At 32.7% G+C, this 25,000-nt stretch overlaps 1 protein-coding gene across 2 annotated transcripts in view; it reads left to right on the top strand.

The window, feature by feature from the left end:
* Nucleotides 1–25,000, top strand: part of LOC106875323 (uncharacterized) — a 200,649-nt gene that overhangs the window by 157,295 nt on the left and 18,354 nt on the right. For both annotated transcript variants that reach the window (XM_089360840.1, XM_089360841.1), the window contains 4 exons: nucleotides 7,811–7,964; nucleotides 10,405–10,515; nucleotides 22,212–22,281; nucleotides 23,230–23,417. In XM_089360840.1, the coding sequence (XP_089216966.1) occupies nucleotides 7,811–7,964; nucleotides 10,405–10,515; nucleotides 22,212–22,281; nucleotides 23,230–23,417 (523 nt within the window). The remainder of the gene's footprint in view (nucleotides 1–7,810; nucleotides 7,965–10,404; nucleotides 10,516–22,211; nucleotides 22,282–23,229; nucleotides 23,418–25,000) is intronic.

Genomic DNA, 25,000 nt, shown 5'->3' with positions numbered 1-25,000 from the left:
TTGGGATCACCTTCTCTCGTTTGATGTGGGGTCCCCATACAGGTTATATCTCGTCTCTTTCTGCCCTCAACGGCCAAGTGAAGATTAGTGTCATGTAAGAAATTTTTAACGTCCCCCTGCGCCTACAACTCCATGCCTTCACACAGTCACATCTGTTTTTGTAGTTTGTGCACCGGGAAAATATTTATTTTGTCCTTGATGTCCAAGAGGACAGCTGCTATCAGCCAGCAGATGTCCAAGAGGACAGCTGCTACCAGCCAACAGATGTCCATTTTTGGTGGTATGCCTCCAATTTTAATTTTCTCGATGGCCGAGGTATATAAGTACCAAAACTTTAATTTTTTAAAGTTAAAATGATCCCTTGCCTCTTCTGCGGAAAATATCACCACTATAGTGCCCTATCGTTTCTCCTTGCAGCGTACGTTTTCGTGTCCCACACTGTTCTCAGACATTATTCAATTTCTTGCTATGCCGCCTTTTCTAGTTTACAAATAGTTATTCGTATGGTTTTGTAGATTATTGTTTTTCTCAGTATTGTTGTCCTCTACAATGTTTTCGGATGTGTTAAGATAAACCCTTCTTCCGTTTCTTTTTAACATGCTTCTTGCAATTTTAATTCATTCATTGACAGCATACCGTTTTCTCGTACTTGATGCACCCCAGCGGTGAAACTATCACTGCTTGATTTGTGGATATTTTCGTATTCAGCGACCGTATCTCTGTTAATGGTGGCAGTGGTGGTGGTGTTGATTGAATTTGCACGTATTATGTGTGAAGAATTTTTATTTTGTTATTTTTCCTCTTTCTATTGTTCGTTGTTGTTGTTGTGGTTGTTAATGTTGCTTTGGTTGGTGTTGTTTTAGTCGGTGTTAATAATGGTAATGTTGTTGATGTTGGTGTTTTTATCGTTGCTTCTGATCTTGCTGCTACTACCTTTGTCCATATATTTGTCAGGTGGAACTGACTGCGAAAGACAATTTCGCCATGAAAACCACCTCCACACTTCCCTTCTTCGTTTCACGACAAATACAATGCCATATAAATGCTTTTCCAATATTTCGAAAAGAAATATTTACGTTTCGAAATTTCGCCCCTTAGGGCAGATAAAAGTATTTTTTGCTCAGACACACTATACAACAAAACAGAAAACGAAACTGATAGACTTATGAGAATGAAAACGAATAAAAGACTAACAGAGTGTTCGTGACACGTTTAGTGTTGGTGATAAACAACAACAAAAATAATAATATTCCTTTCTACTATAGGAAGAAGGTCTGAAATTTGGGGAGGAGATGATTTGATTACATCGACCCCAATGTTTATCAACCCCAAAAGGACGGAAGTCAAAGTCCACCTCGGCCGAAATTGAACCTACAACGTGAAAATAAACGAAATACCGCTAAGAGTTTTCCCCGGCGTGCTAACCAGTCTGTCAGCTTGCCGCCTTAATAATAACGAGAATAATAATAATAATAATGATAATAATAATAATAATAATAATAATAATAGCAGCAGCAGCTTCTAATTTTGCCACAACGGCAGCAATTTTGGGGGAGGGAGATAGTCGACTATATACACCGCAGTACATAACTGGTACTTGTATCATCGACTGCAAAAGGATGAAAGTCAAAGTCGACCTCGGTAGAATTTGAACTTAGAACATGAAAATGGACGAAACACCACTAAGAATTTTGCCCGGCATGCTAAATCTTCTGCCAGCTCACCGCCTTAATAATAATAATAATAATAATAATAATAATAATAATAATAATAATAATAATAATAATAATAATAATAATAATAATAATAATAATAATAATCTGAGATGTTTCCAAAACTCTTTGTTAAAGATGATTAGGAGCAATGAATTTAACGATACAAATACTATCTGCCACGGAGTGACAAAGCCTCTACGGGACGCATTTCTTCCTTAATTTTCACACATCACGTTAAAGAAGTGTCTTTTATTAGATAATGCTGTTTGGGATGCATAAAGACGACTAAATGGAGTCCGTTAGAATGTCTTTCATCATAGGTATGTTTGATTTGGTCTGTTAATGATTATACAATAACAACATATCATAGATGTTAAATTGAATATCACTGGCTGTGCATCTAGCAACTCATAAAACACGCAACAGTCTCGGGAGGTGGTTAACGTCTCAGATGATAAGGATATAGCATTTCTGAACGAGAGCCGTTCATGACAGCATAACACTTTTCAAAAATATACAAAACGTGAATATGAACCAAAATAAATTTTAATCTTTCATCCTATTTGTATTATCTACGAAAACAGATTTATAATTTGCATAATTACCCTATTTTAATTAAAAAATAAAATTTCGGCTGTTTAGTATATGGCAGAAGTGTCAGTATATGTCACCTTAGGTGATGGCCTTTTATGGAAAAGATTATGTAGGTGCATACTTTTGGCTATCCGTATGCATAGACTTACAACTTGCAACATACAGATTTACACACGAATGCTTTCATACATATTTGTGTCTGTACATATATATATATATATATATATATATATATATGCATATGTGTGTATATATATGTATTTAGATATCTGTATATATGAGTGTGCGTGTATATATATATATATATATATATATATATATATATATATATATATATATCTTTGTGTGCCTGAGTGTTTCCCCCACACCATAGCTTGACAACCGATGTTGGTTTGTTTACTTCCCCGTAAATTAGCGGTTCTGCAAAAATATCGATGGAATAAATACTAGGCTTACAAAGAATAAATCTTGGGGTTGATTTGCTGGACTAAAGGCGGTGCTCCAGCTTGGCCGCAGTCAAATGACTGAAACAAATATAATAAAGAATTTATATAATTATATAATTGTTTATATATATATATATATATATATATATATATATATATATATATATATATATATATATATATATATATATATATATATATATATATATATATATATGTATGTATGTATGTATATATAAGCAATTTTATACAGTAGTAATTTCTGTAGTTCAAAGTATGGTGGTCATCAATTTTCCCATGAAATAGCTTATCGTTTTCTCACCAAATTAAATGTGAATGATCTCCTTTGCTGTCTTATTTTATTGGACAAAAAACAACGGTCTAAATAAAGAGTGTCTTTGAAGAAATTATATAATAAAAGCGAGGCATCTTTTTATCTTTTCTTTATCAAACTTTTAGCTATCGATCTGTTATTATTTTTTAAAAAATATGATATTGAACCCTTTGTTCTGTTCCACGCTATCATTATTGAGCGATTTTTATCACATAACATGGTATTACATTTTATATCAGTAAAATCTTTTTATAATGGTTCTTTAAATAAAATCCATTAGTAAATCTCATCGTAGCCACGTGTTTACACGATCGATATTAGGATATATATATATATATACTATATAGTCGTCCGGGTACATTATATCGTTTCACTTTATTTGCTATTTATATTTTATTGCTAAAGGAAATGAAAGTTATGGGACGTTTGTAAACAATACGGAAACTTTTCTATCGCGGATGCTGGTTTCGAACAACGGCATGCACAACACAATTTCAAAATGAAAACAGAGATAACTCGTGCATAGAACTTCATGAGATCGGAGCGTATCCGGATTTTCACGGAAGGCTTTCAGAAGAAAGAATCTTGTGCAAGAGATACTAGTCCAGCACAGGATTAATACACAGGTGTCACTGGTTCCCTTTAAACGCTCCTACCATTTAAAATGCTTTGATTATAATGGTTTTACAGCCAAACAGCTAAACAAAAATAATTTACTTTACGGAGCCAGATATCTTTCAGTACCTTTTATAATTGTAGAGAATGTAATTTTTTTCTTGGGTCTCCGTGGTCACAGTATCGGTTATCAGTTTCCACGGTGTGTAAATTAACACGATCCCAACATTATATCTGAACGGGTCGCCACTGCGTCGTAGTATTCAAAACCAACAATTTTGAGTGAAGACAGTAAATCGATTACATCGATCCGATTACTTGAGGGTTCTTTCTTTCATTGACCCTGAAGGAACGACAGCCAAACTGACCTCGGCGGGATTTGAAGTCAGAATGTAAGGAGCCGGATTAAATGACACTAATCGTTTTGTCCCGCACACTAACAATTCTGCCTACTTTAGAGAGTATAAAGAAAATTGCAACTTCGCAAAAGTTTTTCATAATCTTTGAATGCTAATTCAAATTCCAACATCAAGATCTGGATCAAGGTTCAAATTTCTGGCTAGAAATTTATTGGATAAATCTTGGCACTCTGTCGCTTACGACGTCGAGAGTTCCATGTGATCCGATTAACGGAACTGCCTGCTCGTGAAAGTAACGTGCAAGTGGCTGAGCACTCCACAGACACGTGTACACTTAACGTAGTTCTCGGGGATATTCAGCGTGGCACAGTGTGACAAGGCTGACCCCTTTGAATTACAAGCACAACAGAAACAGGAAGTAAGAGTGAGAGAAAGTTGTGGGGAAAGAGTACAGCAGGGTTTGCCACAATCTCCTGCCGGAGCCTCGTGTTGCTTTAGGTGTTTACGCTCAATAAACACTCACAACGCCCGGTCTGGGAATCGAAACCGCGATCCTATGACTGCGAGTCCGCTGCGCTAACCAGTGGGACATTGCGCCTTCACTATTGGATAAATAGCAACAGTTTATACAAGAATAAGGCTATAGAATATCCTTTCTGACGTGTGCATAGCTAGATTCATTAAATCCGCCTCATGATGTTTACGCTTCTGGATCGTCAGGCCAAATATCACTCAGATTATTAAACCATTTGCTGTAAAATGTATTTGTTTGAAGGCACCCCGTACTGCGGTCAGTGACAAAATTGTATTACTGTCTCTTCACTACAAGCTAAGTTTTAAGTTTAAAAGTAAGCTGAAATTGTTTTCTGCTTAGGTTGAAGAAAGGTAATTTTCAGCAGAATAATTCAACTTAACATAAACCGAAGGTACAACTGGAAAATGAATCTTCTTAATTCGAGTATGCATTATATAATGTTACATCAATATTCGGCTGAAGTTTAACTAACTTCAATTGTATTTTAACCCAAGCCATCATAAAGAGACACAAAACTGCATATTCGTTCGTTATAGTAATTTCGTATTTAAATATTGATACAACGTCTAAATATAATACTTTCTACGCAAAGCAAAATACATATTATATACGCAAATAAATGTACCCATAATATGTGAATATTTGCGAACGTGTAGGAATGTACTTCGTTATTCATGTTTCATGGATTCAAATCTAAGCTGTTTTTTTCAATGTGCTTATGTTCCGAGAATACCAATCCATATTACATCAATGTTGCAAACTCTTAGAAGTTGGTACCGCTTTTCTGGTGAACGGTTCGAAAGTTAAATTCAACACAATCAAATACACAAAATACACACAGATACATAAATATATATTTATAAGCAAACGGCTGGCCATTTAACATCTAAAAGTTGACTAGATTTATCGCACGCTAGCATGAATTACATTTCTGTTTACTTTATTTTATGAATTCAGAAATATATAATTCTTTTTCATCCTTAAATATATATATCTTCTAACTTCAAAATAATACTATATATATATATATATATATATATATATATATATATATATATATATATATATATATATATATATATATATATAGTATTATTTTGAAGTTAGAAGATATACATATTTAAGTATGTGTGTGTGCGTGTGTGTGTGTATGTATACACGCACACACACATATATATTTCTGCATATATGTTATTAGAACTCCTCACGTATGCCAAATATTAACCTCATAAATATTCCAAGTGAATCGGAAAGTAGAGGGTGCATTTTACTGTATCAAGCCATCTCGAAAGATTTATAATAGCGGAACAAATGCTGTCAGGTCAGAGTAATTGATCGCTCAGTTCAAAAGTGGCAAATATGTTTCACCGTATTCATGACAACAGGATTTACAGTATAGAATTGTTAGCAAAGAAAGCAGAACATCAGCAGGGACATACATGCAATGGCAGAACTGACTGATAAATGTTGTGAACTTGTATAAATAAACGCCTTTGTTGGGCACGCTTGTATTTGAACATATATATATATAAAATGTAATACGAAAGTATATATATGTAGACATATACATATATATATATAGGTATACATATGTATATATATATATATATATATATATATATATATATATATATATATATATATATATATATATATATATATACGCATATGTATAAGTGTGTATGTATGTGTGTGTGACTGTATGGAAATTCCGTATGTTTTGGTGTATAAATATACCCTACAGCACAAACAAAGTTTTGCATGAATAAGAATGACCTAACCCATAAATCTCTGTTACTGTTTGACCTTAACTCTGTGTCTACACGCATACATATGCACAATACACATACACGCATGCATACATTCATTTATATGTACGCACAGCACTGAAATATGTAGCGAAACGAAAATATACGTTTGGTTATAAAAACAGGAATATAGAACTAAAATCATGAGCATGTAGGGTCATTATTTCACCGGCAGAATTTACAAACAAACACAGTAGAAGAAATTTTTCGTGGGTTCGGAACTAATCAAACGAAAACCAGTGTTTTCTAGTATCTACTTAATATAAAAGTTTTACTGAAATTGATTTTTTTTCTACGGTATTGATGTCCATTCAAAGAAGCTCTTTTAGATGCTGATGGACGAAAAGCCGAAATATTCATACCGAATTACTTTAAAGTCACACAATAATATCTAATACAGTGAACTAAAAAACTAAGACTAGTCAGTTTTTTTGGTGTTTAATTGTTAAAGATATGTTTCATCTAAATTAGAAGTAATGTATGATATTCTTTTCTACTCTAGGCATAAGGCCCGAAATTTGGGGGACGGGGTCAGTCGATTAGATCGACTCCAGTACACAACTGGTACTTAATTTATCGAACCCAAAAGGCAAAGTCGATCTCGGCGGAATTTGAAATCAGAACGTAAAGACAGACGAAATGCCGGTAAGCATTTAGTCCGGCATGCTAACATTTCGGCCAGCTCACTGCCTGTGATGTATGATATTCTGAAATACGTTCAGTGATTGGTATATCCCTGCAATGAAACACCTTAAATCACTGGGTCTTCTTAGCATCATTAGGCCTCGTCATGTATAGTAACATATCCGATCAATTATTAGGCATTAATATAATCAAGCTCGTATTTTTATCTTGGTTAATGTCTTAGCTACGCTCATCTTTCGAATATGATATCGGACTGTCACACTCGGTCACGGAATCTCAGAATTTCGAAGCTATACCTTTATTTCATCCATACTACAACGATATGGTTTTCTCATTGCATTATTGACGTAAAACATATTCTCGTAATTGTCATTCCGTTCGCCATTTGCTTCTTCTGGGTAAACATTACGTGGAATCTTATTATACAGTAGTATAGAGTATGAAAGAATCTTCACTCATATATGAAGTCGCAATTTCTTACAAGGTGGTGGTGATTGGCTAAAGCGTCACTGCATTGGCTCAAATTTAATTTCGAATGTTCTCCAACAATTTACATTCTGAGTTCACATCATGGCAAAGTAAAATTTGTTTCGAGGTCGAGAAATTGAAGTATTAGTCAAAGGCTTTGGTGTGTATAATGTATTATGTAACCCACCTAGATTTTGGACCGTGAATCTATATTAGTAATAGTTATGCTTATTGGGAATATATATATATATATACATATACATATTATCTGATATTTTATTTTTGTTCCAGGAAGCACAGACATCGAAACATTGTTAGCGTTTTAGGATTGTGTCTCGAAACCCGTCTTCCTTGTCTTATGGTCGAGTTTGTGGAAGGTGTTGCTCTAAGGGATTACATGAAACATAACTACAATTGTATGACATGGCCTCTTCGAGCAAGAATCGTAAGTATTTAAAACAGAATTTGAGATACGGCACATTCCTAATTGATACATCTAACTTTATATAAATGATGTCTTATGACAAAAGTTGTAGAGCTCAACTGATACGTTTAGTTTATCGACTCATAGACCTATGTAAAGCTTGAAATCATGACATTCGAATTCACAACACAAACTACTGCAAATAAAACGTGCAAGATATCTAGCCAGTTTTATAAACATTTTCCCACCTAGAAATAATAACTATACAAATAATAATTATTATTACCGAACGTCTGGCTTTATGCGGAGTTCATACGGAAACTCCGAACGTTAAAGCTACCTGCTAGAAATAGTAACCCCTTTGCACTGAAATATTTGAAAAAAGGAAGAGGATGTGTTCAAAGAATCACTTTGAACATAGATCTTACAGATAAGGTTTGATCTGGTGCGAAACAAAAACAACAAAGAAGAGTATAAGGTAACCGTTTCGAAGATAATTATCTATTGTAAACACATTAGCTTTGTCGAAGATAAGATGCTTTGCTTCGCTTATCCTATTTCATTGTGATAAAATCATAATTTTCTTTCTTCACCGCGTAATTGGTTAACTAGTGTTAAATCACTTCTAGTCTAAAACATAGTTTTAAATTTTTCGTTAACTTTGAGGTCAATGTTACAAATAAAAGATGTTATGCCTTTGAAGCAATCCATCAGTACATTTTTTTTTTCAAATACAATACCTTGTGATTTCCTTCATAATATAGTTATCAACTTGAACTATTAATTATATATTGTTTAGAATAAGATGTGAACATTTATACATTTATTGAACATATGTTCATAGACACACAAACACACACACGTATATGGGTGTATATATATATATATTTATATATGTTTATATGTATATATATGTGTATATGTAAATACACACACACGCACAGACGTATATATATATATATTTATATATGTTTATATGTAAATACACACACACACACACACACACACACATATATATATATATATATGTAAATACGTATTCATATATATGTAGATATGTATATATATATATATCTGCGTATATGTATACGTACATATATATGTATAAGTATATGTATATATATACATGTATACATATATATGTATATATATATATATATATATATATATATATATATATATATATATGTTTATACACATATGTGTGTGTATATATATGTACATATCTATCTATCTATTTATCTCTCTCTATATATATATATCCATACATATATATATACATATATCTATACATATATATATATATATATATATATATATATATATATATATATATATATATATATATATATATATATAGATATATCTACATATATATGTGTTTGTGTTGAGTGGAGACAGAGAGAGAGAAAGAGAGAGAGAGAGAGAGAGAGCGAAAGAGAGAGAGAGAGAGATATATATATATATATATATATATATATATATATATATATATATATATATATATATATATATATATATATATATATATATATATATATATATATATATATATATATATATATATATATATATATATATATATATATATATATATATATATATATATATATATATATATATATATATATATATATATATATATATATATATATATATATATATATATATATATATATATATATATATATATATATATATATATATATATATATATATATATATATATATATATATATATATATATATATATATATATATATATATATATATATATATATATATATATATATATATATATATATATATATATATTTATGTTGTTGTACTTGGGGATGGTCATATTGCCAGTTTAGCCAATAAAAACACACGCACTGTATATTTGGTGTTAATTTTTTTTTTTTTTTTCAGCTTTATATTACATTAATCTTAATCTTAATCTTATTTCGGCCAGAGTTCTTTCGTCACACTTCTGTGACCTCATCAGTGGTCCTTTGTTTCCTTCTTTCTTATGTGTGTCTCACCTTGCTAACTATCAGCCATTTTGTATTTTGTATTCCTATTGTATGTGTCTACGCATGCGTGTCCTTCAATGTGTCTGTGTCTTTTGTAAGTGCATGTGTGTATGGGGAGTGTCTGTATCACCTATATTCTCTGTTAATACGTGTTCATTTGTATTAGTTTTTATTTATTTATATGTTCATGTGTGTGTGTGTGTGTGTGTGTTTTTATTTTTTATTTTTTTTATTTACATATATATCTATATATATATATGTATGTATGTATGTATGTATATATAATATATATATATATATATATATATATATATATATACATATATATGTACATATACAGGCATATATATACATATATATTTAAATATATATATATATATATATATATATATATATATATATATATATATATATATATATATATATTGTTTTTCTTATATTTTCAGTGTCTTCAGGCATCAGAGGGCCTTAATTTTTTGCATTCCCGTAAACCAGCAATATTACATAGGGACATCCGGTGTGCTAATATATTCATCAGCGATCATGACATCGTTAAGGTAAAAGTGTTTTTTATATGTCATTGCAGTTATAGAATGTTAATTTATGTTACTATGTCTTTCCTTACTGAGTGTATACATATCTATCAGTTTCTGACTTTTCCATCGGTCTCTCTCTCCCTCTCTCTCTCTCTCTCTCTCTCCCTTCCTCTCTCCCTCCCTCTCTCTCTCTCTCTCTCTCTCTCTCTCTCTCTCTCTCTCTATATATATATATATATATATATATATATATATATATATATATATATATATAGCTTGGACAAAATAATGGAAACACCTAGCATCATAATTTTTAAATATCTATAAAATTGTCAAAAGCTTGTTTATTTCTGTTTTTTTAATTTATTTTTAGTGTTATTTATTATGTTTTGCTAAAATTGCTGTTTTTTCTGATGTCATCAGAAAAAAGTGATTAAAATTCATTAAAATGACAGATCTATCGGACTTTCAAAGAGTTCAAATTGTTGGTACTCATATGGCAGGCGCTAGCGTAACAAAAACAGCCGAGATATTTGGTGTATCATGAAGTACTGTCTCGAAAGTAATGACAGCCTTTGAGAAAGAGGGAAAAGCCTCCTCGTCGAAACAAAACTCCGGATGAAAACCAAAATTTCCAGATAGGGACCGTCGGAATATTTCGTGAATTGTTAGAAAGGTTCACAAAAGTACAGCTCCCAGAATTATAGCAGAGTTTAAGGACCACCTCAAGAGCTCAGTTTCCACAAAAAGTGTTCGCTGGGAGCTGCTCAAAGCCGGATTTCACGGGAGGGCTGCAAACAGAAAACCACTACTTTCAAAAACAAACGTTGCACAGCGTTTAGACTGGAGTAAAAACTTACAGAATTAGTCCCTAGAACAATGGAAGTGTGTTATTTTCTTGCACGAGTCATCCTTTATCTTACTTCCGACCACCGGCCGAGTATACGTGCGGAGACAGCCAAAAGAAACATTTGACCCAGACTGCCTTCTTCTAACTGTTAAAGATAGAGAGATTCTGTGATGAACTGAGTGGGACGTGTATCTTGGAAATCTGCTGGTTCAATGGTTTCCCTTCATGGCAAAATTAATACTCAAGACTATTTAAGCATATTATGTGATCAACTTCATCCTATGGTTGCGGAACTGTTTCCGGAGGTAAGCGCAATGTTTCACGATGATAATGCACCAATTTACACAGCTGAAGTTGTTCCTGAATAGCACGAGGAACATTCTAGTGAAGTTGAACATATTATTTGACTACCACAGTACCCAGATCTCAATATTATTGAACATTTATGGTGCATAATATTGAGAAAAACCGTCATCACTACAAGAACTGGAGACTGTTTTAGCTGAAGAATGGACAAAAATTCCTTTGGAAACAACTGAAACTTTGTACAAGTCCATAGCACGTAGAATTGAAGCTGTAATTACTGCCAAAGGCGGTTCTACCGCATATTAAAATATATTTGCGTGAAATTTTAAGGCGTTCTCATTATTCTGTCCAGCCCCTGTATATATATATATATATATATATATATATATATACACGTCTGTGTTTCTGTTAATCATTTGCGTTAACATATGTGCGCATATATATATATGTATATATATATATATATATATATATATATATATATATATATATCCTTGCAAGTAAGTTTATATGCACGTCTACATATATTTATCCACGTATGTGTGTGTATGAAGGATATATGATATGTGTATGATTATCTGTTGATAGATTGCTATATAAATAGCATTTTATCTCTTTCTCCTTTTAAAAATGTCCTACCATCAATATTAACTACACATCTATTCTCTGTACATAAATAACTATAAATACCATTCCTATCGGAATCTATTAATCACTCCATTCACGAATCAATACATAATTTACTCTTCGTTCATCGACAAACCTTTTTTATTATGTAACTTCCCTATATGTGGTTTATCTTCAGCACTCTTTTCCCACTCTCTCTTCATTGATATGTGCGTGTACACACACAAACACGCATGCGCACACACGCACGCACACACACACGCACACACACACACGCACACACACACACGCATCACATACTTTATGTGTATTATACAGCTATATATAGCTACATGTATAAGCACATGTATAAATACTTCTACATATAGCTACATGTATACGCATACGTACATATATATCTATACCTATCTATCTATCTATCTATCTATCTATCTATCTATCTATGTATCTGTCTGTCTGTCTGCCTGTCTGTCTGTCTGCCTGCCTAAGTATGTATATATCTATCTATGTATCTATCTATTTATCTATGTATCTATCTATGTATCAGTCTATATAACTATATAATGTGAATAGATATACACACACATGTATATATGTATATTCATATATATATGTATATATATATATATATATATATATATATATATATATATATATATATATATATATATATACATATATATATATACATATATATATATATATATATATATATATATATATATATATATATATATATATATATATATATATATATATATATATATATATATATATATATATATATATATATATATATATATATATATATATATATATATATATATATATATATATATATATATATGTATGTATGTATATATGTTTATTTACCTCAATGTTTATGTGCGTGTCTATGCATAACTTCGCGTGTATGGACATGGGAAATTCGATTAGTCTAATGTCTCCGAATATGGACGTGAATTTGCCCCATCTCACACAGCTTTACGGTTATATGAGCCTTATGAATTGACATACATAGTCTTAATTGAATATGTGAGATCTGGTGTAACCTAATGTAATGCCTGTATTGGAGATACTTGCCAATCATTCACTCTATTCGATCACGTCTCGCATGATTCTGATTGATAATCCATCATTGTTTATTAGAAAGGTTGACTGACCTTAGAAAAGAATTATTGTGGAAATGGCTTCGATTTAATAAGATCTTGACAGCCTAAATATAAGTATATAAATATCTTTTTAGATAAGCAAAGTTTTCGTCCATAACACAACTCAAATATCTTTTCTACTTCCTCCATTGTTTCGTCTGAGTTATGTTATGGTGGATTCTGTAGACGCCGTTGCCAACAATGCGTCAACTTATCAAACGATAATGTGGTAGTCTATCCTGCTGATGACAGCGCGTAGTCACCATATCAAGTCACTAGACTTTTGGACTCTCAATGCAATGATGAATCTGTCAATAGTTACAAACTTATATTTTGCCTGGGACTGTGAACGTACTGCTAATGTAATGCTTGGCAAAAGTGGCGAGCTAGCAAAATCGTTAGCACTTTGGGCAAAATGCTTAGCGGTATTTCGTCCCCCTTTACATTTTGAGTTCAGATTCTATCGAGACTGACATTGCTTTCCATCATTTCAAGGTCCATAAAATATGTAGCAGCTTAGAACTGGAGTAGATTACCCCAGAATTGCTGGCGTTGTGCCAACATTTGAAACCAATATAATGCTTAGTAAACAAATGTATCTGGAAACATAGCATTCAAATCATCTTTGAGCAGGTGAAAGTAAAATTATCTGACTAAATGACTGGTTGGTCTGCAACCATGTAACTTTTGACGCATCACTTGGAGCAAGTGACTCCTACTACAACCGCGGTCTAATTAATTTTTGTGAGTGAATTTGATGTCAGAAACTGCATGGAAGCCTGTGTGTTGTATGTATATATATATATATATATATATATATATATATATATATATATATGTGTGTGTGTGTGTGTGTGTGTGTGTGTGTGTGTGTGTGTGTGTGTGTGTGTGTGAGTTTGTGTGTGTGTGTCTCCCCACCATCAATGATAGTTTGTTTACGTACCCATATCTTATCTGTCCCATGACTGAAACAAAGTGTTTTAATGAAATGGTACACCCCTTCCCACATGGCAAATTGGTATAAGTCAGCTACTACAAACCCAGACAGTCAGTCGTTGGGGGCGGGGGAGCGAAGTCAGTCAGTAGTAGTACGAGTTTCTCTTATATTTTTCAATCTAAAAAAAAGTAGGACCAATTGACAGGTGTTTATTTATACTGAGAAATGAAAAGCAAAGTTGGTCATGGCAGGATTTGATTACCAAGCGTTGGGATGTGAAAGAAATACGACAAGGCTATCTATGCGACATCCTAACAACTCTACTAATTAGTAGATGGAACAGTGAGTTAATTAATTTGAGCAAGCAGAGATTTCTTCACTGACGTTACAGTATTCAGAGTAACGGTATGATTCAAGAGTAGAGAGTGAATCACTAAATCCTCAAAATTTCATAATCAATTAGGCAAGGATTTAACAGCATATTAAAACTGTTATGCGTACTGGCAAAGTTTCTTCGTTTGGAGAGTGAAGATGAGTGTGATGAGTTTGAAATTTCAAGCTATGGCTTTTATTTTATGAATCGCAATGAACTAGCTTCAACTGGAAGTCAACGTTGCATTACAATACTGCTACTTGAGATGCTCTCGAATGTGTTTCTCACTTCAAATGACTACACTATAGAATATTCATATGTAGAGCGGTATATGCTGAGGCTAAATTAGAAAAAGAAAACTGAATGTTTATGAAACTTCACAGAAAACAAATAGCTAATCAGCTAATAGATGAATCAGACGACTCGGAGATGAAAGGATTATTTCAAACATGTTGGGAAGTTAAGAAAAAGATCTAGATAAGTGAATTAATTTGCAGGAGAAATAAACATGAAAATGGGTATGAAAACTTAGGCTACATGAAAAGATTAAGTGAACTAATATTTGGTAGATATATAAGATCAAACATATATATATGTAGTAAATAAAGATGGCGTGCCTTGTAAACAAAATCAACAATGTGACAATACAGTATAAGCAATAATAACGTTGGACAAGTTTATATATTTTTAAACATAAGGACTCAGAAATTTTTCAGGTGTAAAATTCAGCGTCAGAAAATGCCAGTCAGTGGGAAATGTTTGCTTTCATTTCTTTTAATATTTGCATTCTGTAGCTGCAATTCTGTAAATATGTATGTAAGGAAATAAAAAATAAACTATGTTGTTAAGGTAATACAGTAGTTGTTACCGATACTAATTGATGAAATAGGAGATGTCTTTGTAATAATAATAAAGCTTTCTCTATTCAACATTTTGAATATAATTCATGGACACCTCAAAGACTAGATTCTCATTCTGTTATTTATTTTAACATCCGTATAAATTATGGATATATGTTCATCCGTATGAATGTGTGACTCTAACATGTTTCCGTATTTAATTTAACATATATTGATACACAACCAAATTACGTCAAAACACACGCTAACAACGTATAATGAGAAAAGTATGTCCCTGGCAAAACATCGAATTGGCTCAATTATTATGTTGGTTTCGAATTTTACGTAAGGAAAACAAATTCGGGGGAAGGTGTACGTCGATGATTAAATCGAGCCCAGTAATCAACTGGTAATTGTTTCATCGACCCCAAAAGGATGAAAGGCAAACATCGACCTCGGCAGTATTAGAACTCACAAAGTAGAGAAGGACGAAATGCCACGAAGCATTTTTCCCGGCGTGCTAATGATTCTACCACCTCGCTGCCTTAGCTCAATTACTATATTACCATTCAATTTAGATAAGAAGAATCTTTCTACATTTTAAGAGAAATTCCCTAAAGATACGTCTAGAATTCTGAACATAGAAAAAAATAAGTAATCTCATATTTACATAAAAGCCTAAGCATGTAAACAAGAGTTGGCTCCACACGTACAGGTCAGGAGAATGCAAAAGGGATTTGTAAATATTCGGAAATCGCTTCAAACAACGCGATCCATCGATACAGTTTTGTATATTTTAAATGCATGATTCAGTGTCCCCTTAAATCGAGTAGCTCCTGCATTAAATGCAAATGAACAATCCATAGAGTTCATGCAAACAGAACAGACAGGTTATGGGAAGAAATATAAAATCACGCTACGGTTATATTATACATTGTGTCATGTTATGGTCACGATTTTTATGCTAGGAATAATATTAAGTGATATCACATTTCTGGATGATAGGAAATCCCATGATGCTTAATATTGTCACCGATATGTTCAAATTGATCGTATCAATAATTCCCAGCGAACGATCGAGATTCCATTGTAAATATATGCGATCTGTATTCAGTTATTGGAAGTATATTCCAGTTTGCCTCTTAAATGACGGCTTCGTTTTGTTATTGATTCGCTGACATTAAGGACGATAGAAATAACCTTTAAAGAAATTTCTCTTAAAATATAGCAAATTTCTTGATAGTTAAACTGAATATTAATAGAATAATTGGGCTAATTAAACGTCTTGCTAGCAACATAGATTTCTCATAAGTTGTTAGCGTGTGTTTTGATGCAGTGTGGTTATGTATCAGCATATATTGGATCAAATATGGAAACATGATAGAATCGCACTTTCATACGAAAAATATTCATAATTTATACAGATGTTAAAATAAATCACCGAGTAAGACCCAGATTTCGCGGTGTCAACCGTCCGTGTCTACTACATACACAATGTTTGATAGAGGAAGAGAGTTAGTATGAGCACACTTCTCTAATAAACATTTATTCGTAAAAATTTGAAACGCAATAAATCAAACAACCTCATGCAAAATATATGTAATACATGCATACTGACTTTGTCTCTCGGAGAATTCATGTAAACGTAGTAACATTAAAAGTTATCAACTTTCTTGAGAAAAATGTGAAAGTGAGATCTTGTAATACAGAGAATGTTCTATCTTAAACGAATGATATTATCACAATGATGCTCTTAAAATAGAGGTTGTTAATGTTACAGCAAATACGTCATCATTCTTATTTTATTAGGGTAATACACTATATATATCGCAAGATGTACCTTAATTTCGTTCCAATCATTATCGAAATTTAATATTTTTAACGTTATTTCATTCATATTTAATTAGCAAAAAATATTTAGAATGTGAATACAGTAATCCCCGGACTATCACGTGTGTTACCTTTCAAACCTCCCACGATACGTGAAAATCCGCGAAGCAGAAACAGTATTGTACTATATATATATTTTAATTAATTTTACAATTTGTAAATTTTTATTTTATTCTAAATGCAAAACAACACCACAGAGGAATCGACGTAAGCTTAAATAATAATAAACCGCGATAAGTGTACCGCGATATGGCGAGGGATTACTGTATTTAAAAAAAACAAAAAACAAAAAGCTTTTGTCAGCATATTGTGATATATTCCGCTTCTCTCATGAATGACAGCTAAAACTCTCCTTCAATAAAATAAATAATTGTTACCATAGGACGTCCCTTTCTCTGTTGACGATCGGGTTCATATTTTCAAAATCACGAATCCAAACTGGTACGTATATTTTGATATGTGTACAGTATAGATTATGTAGTTTCTAGTATATTAAGTTTGTTTAACAAGAAATATGTTTCAAACAGATCTATCGCAAGATGATAAGCACTATCTTGGCATCAACAGTCTTATATCCATGTATATTAATGTGTGTTAGTCATACAAAATACAGAAATGAGGAAAATATCTTAGCAAATATATAAACATGAAAACGCATAAAATTCCCTATAAATACACAATAAAATTTCTAAATATTTGCTTAAGCGCCAGCAGTCATGTATAATTCATAATGTTAGTCTGCATTTGAAGAAATGTAATATCATATCTACGTCGATCATAGAGTTCACAATCATCTTCAACTGTTGGACAAATTTTTCAGGCCTTTTTCTTATCGCTTCCAAATATCCTAATCATTCAATGAATATAATGATAGGGATGATTGTAGAAGCACGGGTCATGTCACAGCATACATAGCTGCCAGCCATTGAACTGTCTCTAACGTCAGTTCATATCTTCTTGTTCAGACTTTGAAGGAGGCTCTTATACGCATCCATGGTTGGCCTTTCTGTAATTCTCCTGTCACTAGAGATTCAACATCTGGAGCGTAACCGAGTTAAAATTAACCATCCAGAAATATGGAAAACTGATACCGTATAATTTCTAAATTATGTAACTGTTTCATGAAAAGAATAATTTCCAGTCTTTCAAAATTTAATAAATCGAATTTTTATTTTGAGAGGAGTAAAACTTAGTTGTAGCGTGTTTGATTATTTGGGCGGAGCAAAACCATAACAGAGACGAAAAAATAGTGCACAGAACAAATACACATAACACTTTGATACAGAAGATTACACGTCTCATGTTTTTTTTTTTTTTGTAACCGAATGCAGAAGATATGCGATGCATTTATCAACAATTGTTATTAATGCGTTCACCAAAATTTCTGTACTCTCTTCCTCAATCAATTTGGTGTACTCTTGATTCTCAATCAACTTAGCATTTCTATCAATATACCACTGCTAATTCCTACAAGTGAGAAATTCATTACACAATTTTCAGTTTTGATGACGCCGGTCTTCTTTCTATGTTTCAACAATATATATACCATGCTAATATATATACCATGCTAATATATATACCATGCTAATATATATACCATGCTAAGCCGTTTTACTCTGCTTCGATATAGTCCTGGCAACTGATCAAACCTCTTCCACCCTTTCTTCTGGACAAGTATAGCCTATTGCTGTCACTCTTAGTGTGGAAGGCTCAGTGTGCTGTCAAATTTTTCTTGTCTTGGTATTCATTTTCTTCATTTCTCTCTTTTGCCATTTTAAAATTCCCGTCCATACCGTAGTGATACTATCGCCTACGTATCAACTCCTTGGATTTTATTCTATGCAGTCAATATTGAGCGCAATACCAACCTTAGTCTTCCGAAATACGCCACCCTCAGTTGCTCTTTCATTTCCTTTTCCATTATCTCGTTGAACGTTAGTAAACCAAGGTATTTGTATCCTTCCGTTTCAAATTGCTTAATCAATCTCTATTTGGTAATTCTATCCCCTAGTTGGCTTTGCTTTTTGTGCAAGTATCTGCTGCTTCAATTCTTCAATTATAATGTTAAGCCTTTTATATCTACATCACACTTCTTCCTAACTTTTTCGAATTTCCATTTATTCTTAAGTTCTCCATTTCTTATCCTGACAAGTATTGCCACTAAGCTGTTTGTTCAATGAGTTTATATCTTCTGAAATTCTCCCTTTCCACCAAGGTTGTTTATTTCCTCTTCTATCCGTCGCTGTTCTGTTTTCAGTAGTTCTCAATTCCATCCTTTCTGCCACAATCCTACTAGCAGCCTTGATAAGATTATGTGTTTGTGTGATGTCCTTTGTTTCAATGTGTCTCAAGAAATTATTGACTTTACTTGTCTCTAGATTTAGCCTCCATTCGTTAGCCTACTTAAAGTCGCATATAAATTCTGTCCCTTCTGTATTTAATAGATACAAAATCATGTCTATTATTAATCGATCTTCATTGTTTGAGTAGTCACTGATCTCAATTCTTTCACAATTCACGGTAGTATATTCTTGTGAACAATTGTCCATCTCTTCCACTATATCACTTTCATTTCTCGCATGCCAAACCTCACTCGATAGCCTTCTCTTAATAGCTTCTAGCTCCAATTTTGTTAATTATCCTTTCTTTCATATTGCTCTTGCTTGGTCACGTAATCTCTCTTCAGTAATTTCAAACAGCTCAATTGCCTTCTATGCACTGTGCATTCGTTCATTGTACCCTCTGACAGGCACACCATTCTCATCCCCATGGTGTGCTCCGGTAGTAACATTCTTCAATCATTCTGGAAGTAACACTCCACAAAAGGAACGTTGTCTTGGTATGTGCTAGAAACAACAGCCAAATCTCCCTCAAATCACTCACCTTTCCCTCTGAAAATATTAACATTTTTAAAAATTATTTTACGGAAAAGACACCTCCATAGTTTTGAAGTGAAAAAAGAAAATGACCAGAATAGGTACGGAGTGGGATGATGAGGGAGGGGGTTTGTAAAAACAAAAGTTTCAAATTTTTTTCATACAAAGATGCCCCCACCCCATCATTTCGAAGGATGAAGTTTAAAAAAATGGGGAAAATCCCCGTCAGAACAGAGTAGTTATAACTTATTCGGTCTTCCTGATCCGAAACACCGTCTTACCGAAACTCCTCTCTCCACCCCAAGGAAAGAAATTTTCCCCACAAATTTCTTTATAATCGTAATCTATTTCGTTTGAAGGGTATTTGTGTAAACTTTCATTAAAAGATACCCATTTTCCTTAAAGTTATGAGGTAAAAAAAAGTCGAACCACGTGAATTTTCTGAAACTCCCCTCTCCACTCCTTTGGGAAGGTTTTCCTATAAATCCCTATATACACCGAGCCACAACATTTAGACAGTATTTGTAGAATATTTCGTTAAAAAGTATCCATTTACTGGATGCTATGAAATAACAATGTCCCCGGCGTATACATCTGCAGTAATCCCCATTTATTTATGCGAATTTTTTCATTACATTCATTGTTTGCAATGTTCTCTCTCCATCCTCTCTCTCTCTCTCTCTCTCTCTCTCTCTCTCTCTCTCTCTCACACACACACACACACACACACACACACTCTGCAAAGCTTTCAGATGGGCTGCTGAACTGAAATCTCTATGTTGCTTTGAGGGGAAGCTAAAGCTTGACAAATTGCGACCCACTTCTTAGTTGGACTACCTTGATGTTTGCTTAAAAAAGAGAGATTGTGATTGTGATAAAATAATGAAAGCAGGTGAGCACGATTATACAAAGAAATAATTAGGTGTAAAATATAAAAATGATTAGAATTAGGAATCAAATGTGAACATATTATGAAGAGGCTAGGTGAAAACCGCACGGAGGGTGCAGTTTCTGTTGGTAAATGAAATAAATTAAACATTGCAGAGACATGTAATATATATTTTTTGGGGGGACATGTCTTTGTGTTATATTAAGATCGTAGTTTGCATGGTTGCATTAGCAACAAAAAATTGTGATTTGCAGAGAGGGAGTGAGATGAGGGGAGGAGGAGGACGGATAGGGCGGAAGAAAGAGCGAGGAATAAATTACAGAGGGAGGAATGAGAATTTACCTCGTTGGATAAAAAGTTATTTTCGAGAAATTAATTTAAGTTTGAGGATGGGACAATTACGTTCATTTCGTTTTGGGATTTGGTTTGCAAGATTCTTTAAGTGAGTTCGTCTGCTGAATCATATTCTGTTGTGTCTGGGTAGAGTCATTCACTTTTAGTGCCTTATAACTTAACACACTCACTGTTAAATTTCCACTCATTTACTTATTTATCTTTCTGAAATTTTCGTTGCCTCTTGCAACCTTTTCAATAGTTAAATTCTACATTTAAGACACAGCAATGAAGTAAATTAAAAGTTGCCGAGGCTTGTCATTTATTTTTTAGATTTATTTTTTGTATTATATTATGATCATACCTTACAGAGTTTTCATTGGGACTCTCTTGGTAGTAAATAAATAAGCATCCAGCATGGTTCTAGTAGCAATTATTATTATTATTATTATTATTATTATTATTACTATTATTATCATTATTATTATTATTATAACTATTATTATTATTAATATTATAACTATAATTATTATTATTATTATTATTATTATTATTATTATTATTATTATTATTATTATTATTATTATTATTATTATTATTATTATCATTATTATTATTACGAAGATTATGATATTACTAATTGTAGGTTGCAGATTTTGGAATAACAAAACTCCTACAGCCTTTGCGGGAAGAGTGCAACAAAGAGGATTGTGCTTGTAAGTAATGTCAATGTTTTTCTAAATCAGTGACGATGGAAGTTTTTGTCGTAACATGCAGATGTTAGTGGTTACTATTTACTGACCAGCATCAAATAGGCAGAGACGCGCAATTAGGCATGCCATGCTTTCGCTGATGTTACTGATATACCTTTGTGCTGTTTGACACTCTACGTCTATAGGAGATAGTATCTCAGGACGAATATAACAGTTAACGTGCATTCCCTAATGTACCTGCATTAAGTATGGTAAACACATTACTATTTTGCAGTAATATTTCGTTTGATGCATAGATCAAACGAATACACACACACGTCTACAGAGAGAGAGAGGTGGGGGAGAAAAAGTGGAATACTCATTGGTGACAGTGCAGGTTTTGGCAAAACTGTGTGTGTGGAAAAGTGGCAATTGCCCCAGCAATTGCACGAAATAAATATTGATCCAAAGTAAAGACCACAAAGGAGCGATACACCTCTGAACCTCTGACGTTACAGATGTTTCTGCCTGAGAATACAGAGCCAAACTGATAAAGCAATGTTTCTCACCATATTTTCTGTTCACCATATTTTCGGGTGGCATTACACTATTGTCCCCGAGAGGATGGAAATATTGAATTCAGCAGGATTTGACTCCAGCAAGTAGAAACAAATACCACTAGGCGTTGTATTGTACACTCTCATTACTGTGCCAGTTCGCCCCACCACACACTCACACACATTAATACTCATATTCTTATATATATATGTGTGTCTGTGAGTGTGTGTACAAATCTCTATATATAAATATATATTCACGCTCGCACAAAATATATATATACGCATATGCATATAAATGTGTATATGTATGTTTATGTGTGTGCGTATGTCTACGATTGTATGTTTGTGTAAATTTCTATTTGCCGAATACTTGTAACGATATTTCATTTCTGTTGTTCGTGTTTTCTTAAAGGTCAAAAGCATCTCAGCGCATGCGCTCCTTCTGTACGGTGGACTGCGCCGGAAGTTCTTCGCAATCCCAGAGCCAGAGAAGAAGATCGCTGCTTTTCCACGACATCTGATGTTTATTCATTTGGTGTATTTATGTGGGAGTTATTATACAACAAAGATCCTTTCTACGAAATAGACAACGAAGAAAAGGTATGTTGGTTTTTAATCATCTTTATTTGGAGACTATCTCAAGGAAATACATTAGAAAAAGATTCTGTCACAATATTTGAAAAGACATGGGAAGTAAATGAACGGGTGGCTGCAATAAAAAGAATCGTAAGGAAAGCTCTCATACACACGATTAAATCAATACTATACGGTATAGAGGATATTTTCCATTCCCTCAAGTGAGACAGTCGCTTCATTTGTTTTTGATTATTTCAGGAATTCTACATCGAAAAACTTGCAACGTCCAATTTAGCGCAAGATGATTAATCTGAAATAAATTTAGTATTTTTCGCATGTAAGCACGTCGCTCAAGTACTTGATAGATTTTTCTTGTTTATCTGTTAGCATTGGAGCATTTTTCAAACTGCTACTGTTTTCTGTTTCCGATATATAATATAACAATAAGAAAAGTTGACAGCAGAAAACATATAGCATTATTGAAGGTTTAGATTTATGAATAAAATGACAAATATGATGCTAAGTATTGCCAGTTCGATCACACTCCACTGTATATCGGATAACGTGTTGATGGAAATGAAGTGAAACGGCAAAAAGAATTCATCATTCTACTTAGATTCCTTTGTTTGTCTCTAGTTCGCACTTTTCTTAAATTTCTTGACCCGACAGCGAAAATATAAAAACATGTAACGATAATGGTTATCAATTGCAACATTTGCATTGTTTATGGAGACAGAAGATTTGGCGGGCGATTTCTCTATTGCTTGCTGGTTATTGTATGTTAATGAAGAGTGAAAGGTGGTATACGATCTTCAAACGCTTGTAATATCAGATATACAATGAATTCTATCTTTTGACACCAGGGTTTATAATATGTAAACTTATTATTATTAACCAAAGTAGCTCACTCGAATCCGAATATCTATATAGATATGCAGTGGATATTTCCCTGAATTACACACGTATGAACTTCGAAGTTCCTTAACTGCGAAGAAGGAACTTCGGAATCGCCTTTATGATTTTTACACCAGGTTTCTCGCAAGATATCATGATATCTCATTGATTTAACGTAAAACAAAAGTGATTTGTGGGAAAATTCCATCCAGTTCATCTATTTTTATAGGGTAAGCAGTACTCATCACTGCTACAGTGCTGAACAAAAGACCATATCGAAAGTTATATTTTGGCGGATTTCCACAGCGTATTGGCAAACACACAGAGCATGAAATTAAGCATCTACCAAATCTAATAGGATATTGGTGGCGTTTTATCTCGGAACGCATCGGAAAGTAACGGATAAAGATACTTAGTCTAAATACGCGTTAAACGAAAAATATATATATAAGATAAACACACATGAATTAATAAATAAGTATGATAATTAGATAATTAGAAGGTTTCTTGTAACCTTCCCTTATAGAGGTCTGCCATTTTTCATATTACGCACCAACATATATGTGTATATATATACATACATACATACATACATATATATATATATATATATATATATATATATATATATATATATATATATATATATATATACATATGTATATACTTACACCATACACATACGTTCATACATACATTTATATATTCATGAA

Source organism: Octopus bimaculoides, chromosome 12 (genome assembly GCF_046866305.1).
Source record: "Octopus bimaculoides isolate indiv1 chromosome 12, ASM4686630v1, whole genome shotgun sequence".
NCBI lineage: Eukaryota > Metazoa > Mollusca > Cephalopoda > Octopoda > Octopodidae > Octopus > Octopus bimaculoides.
This window is presented reverse-complemented; position numbering and strand designations above follow the sequence as displayed.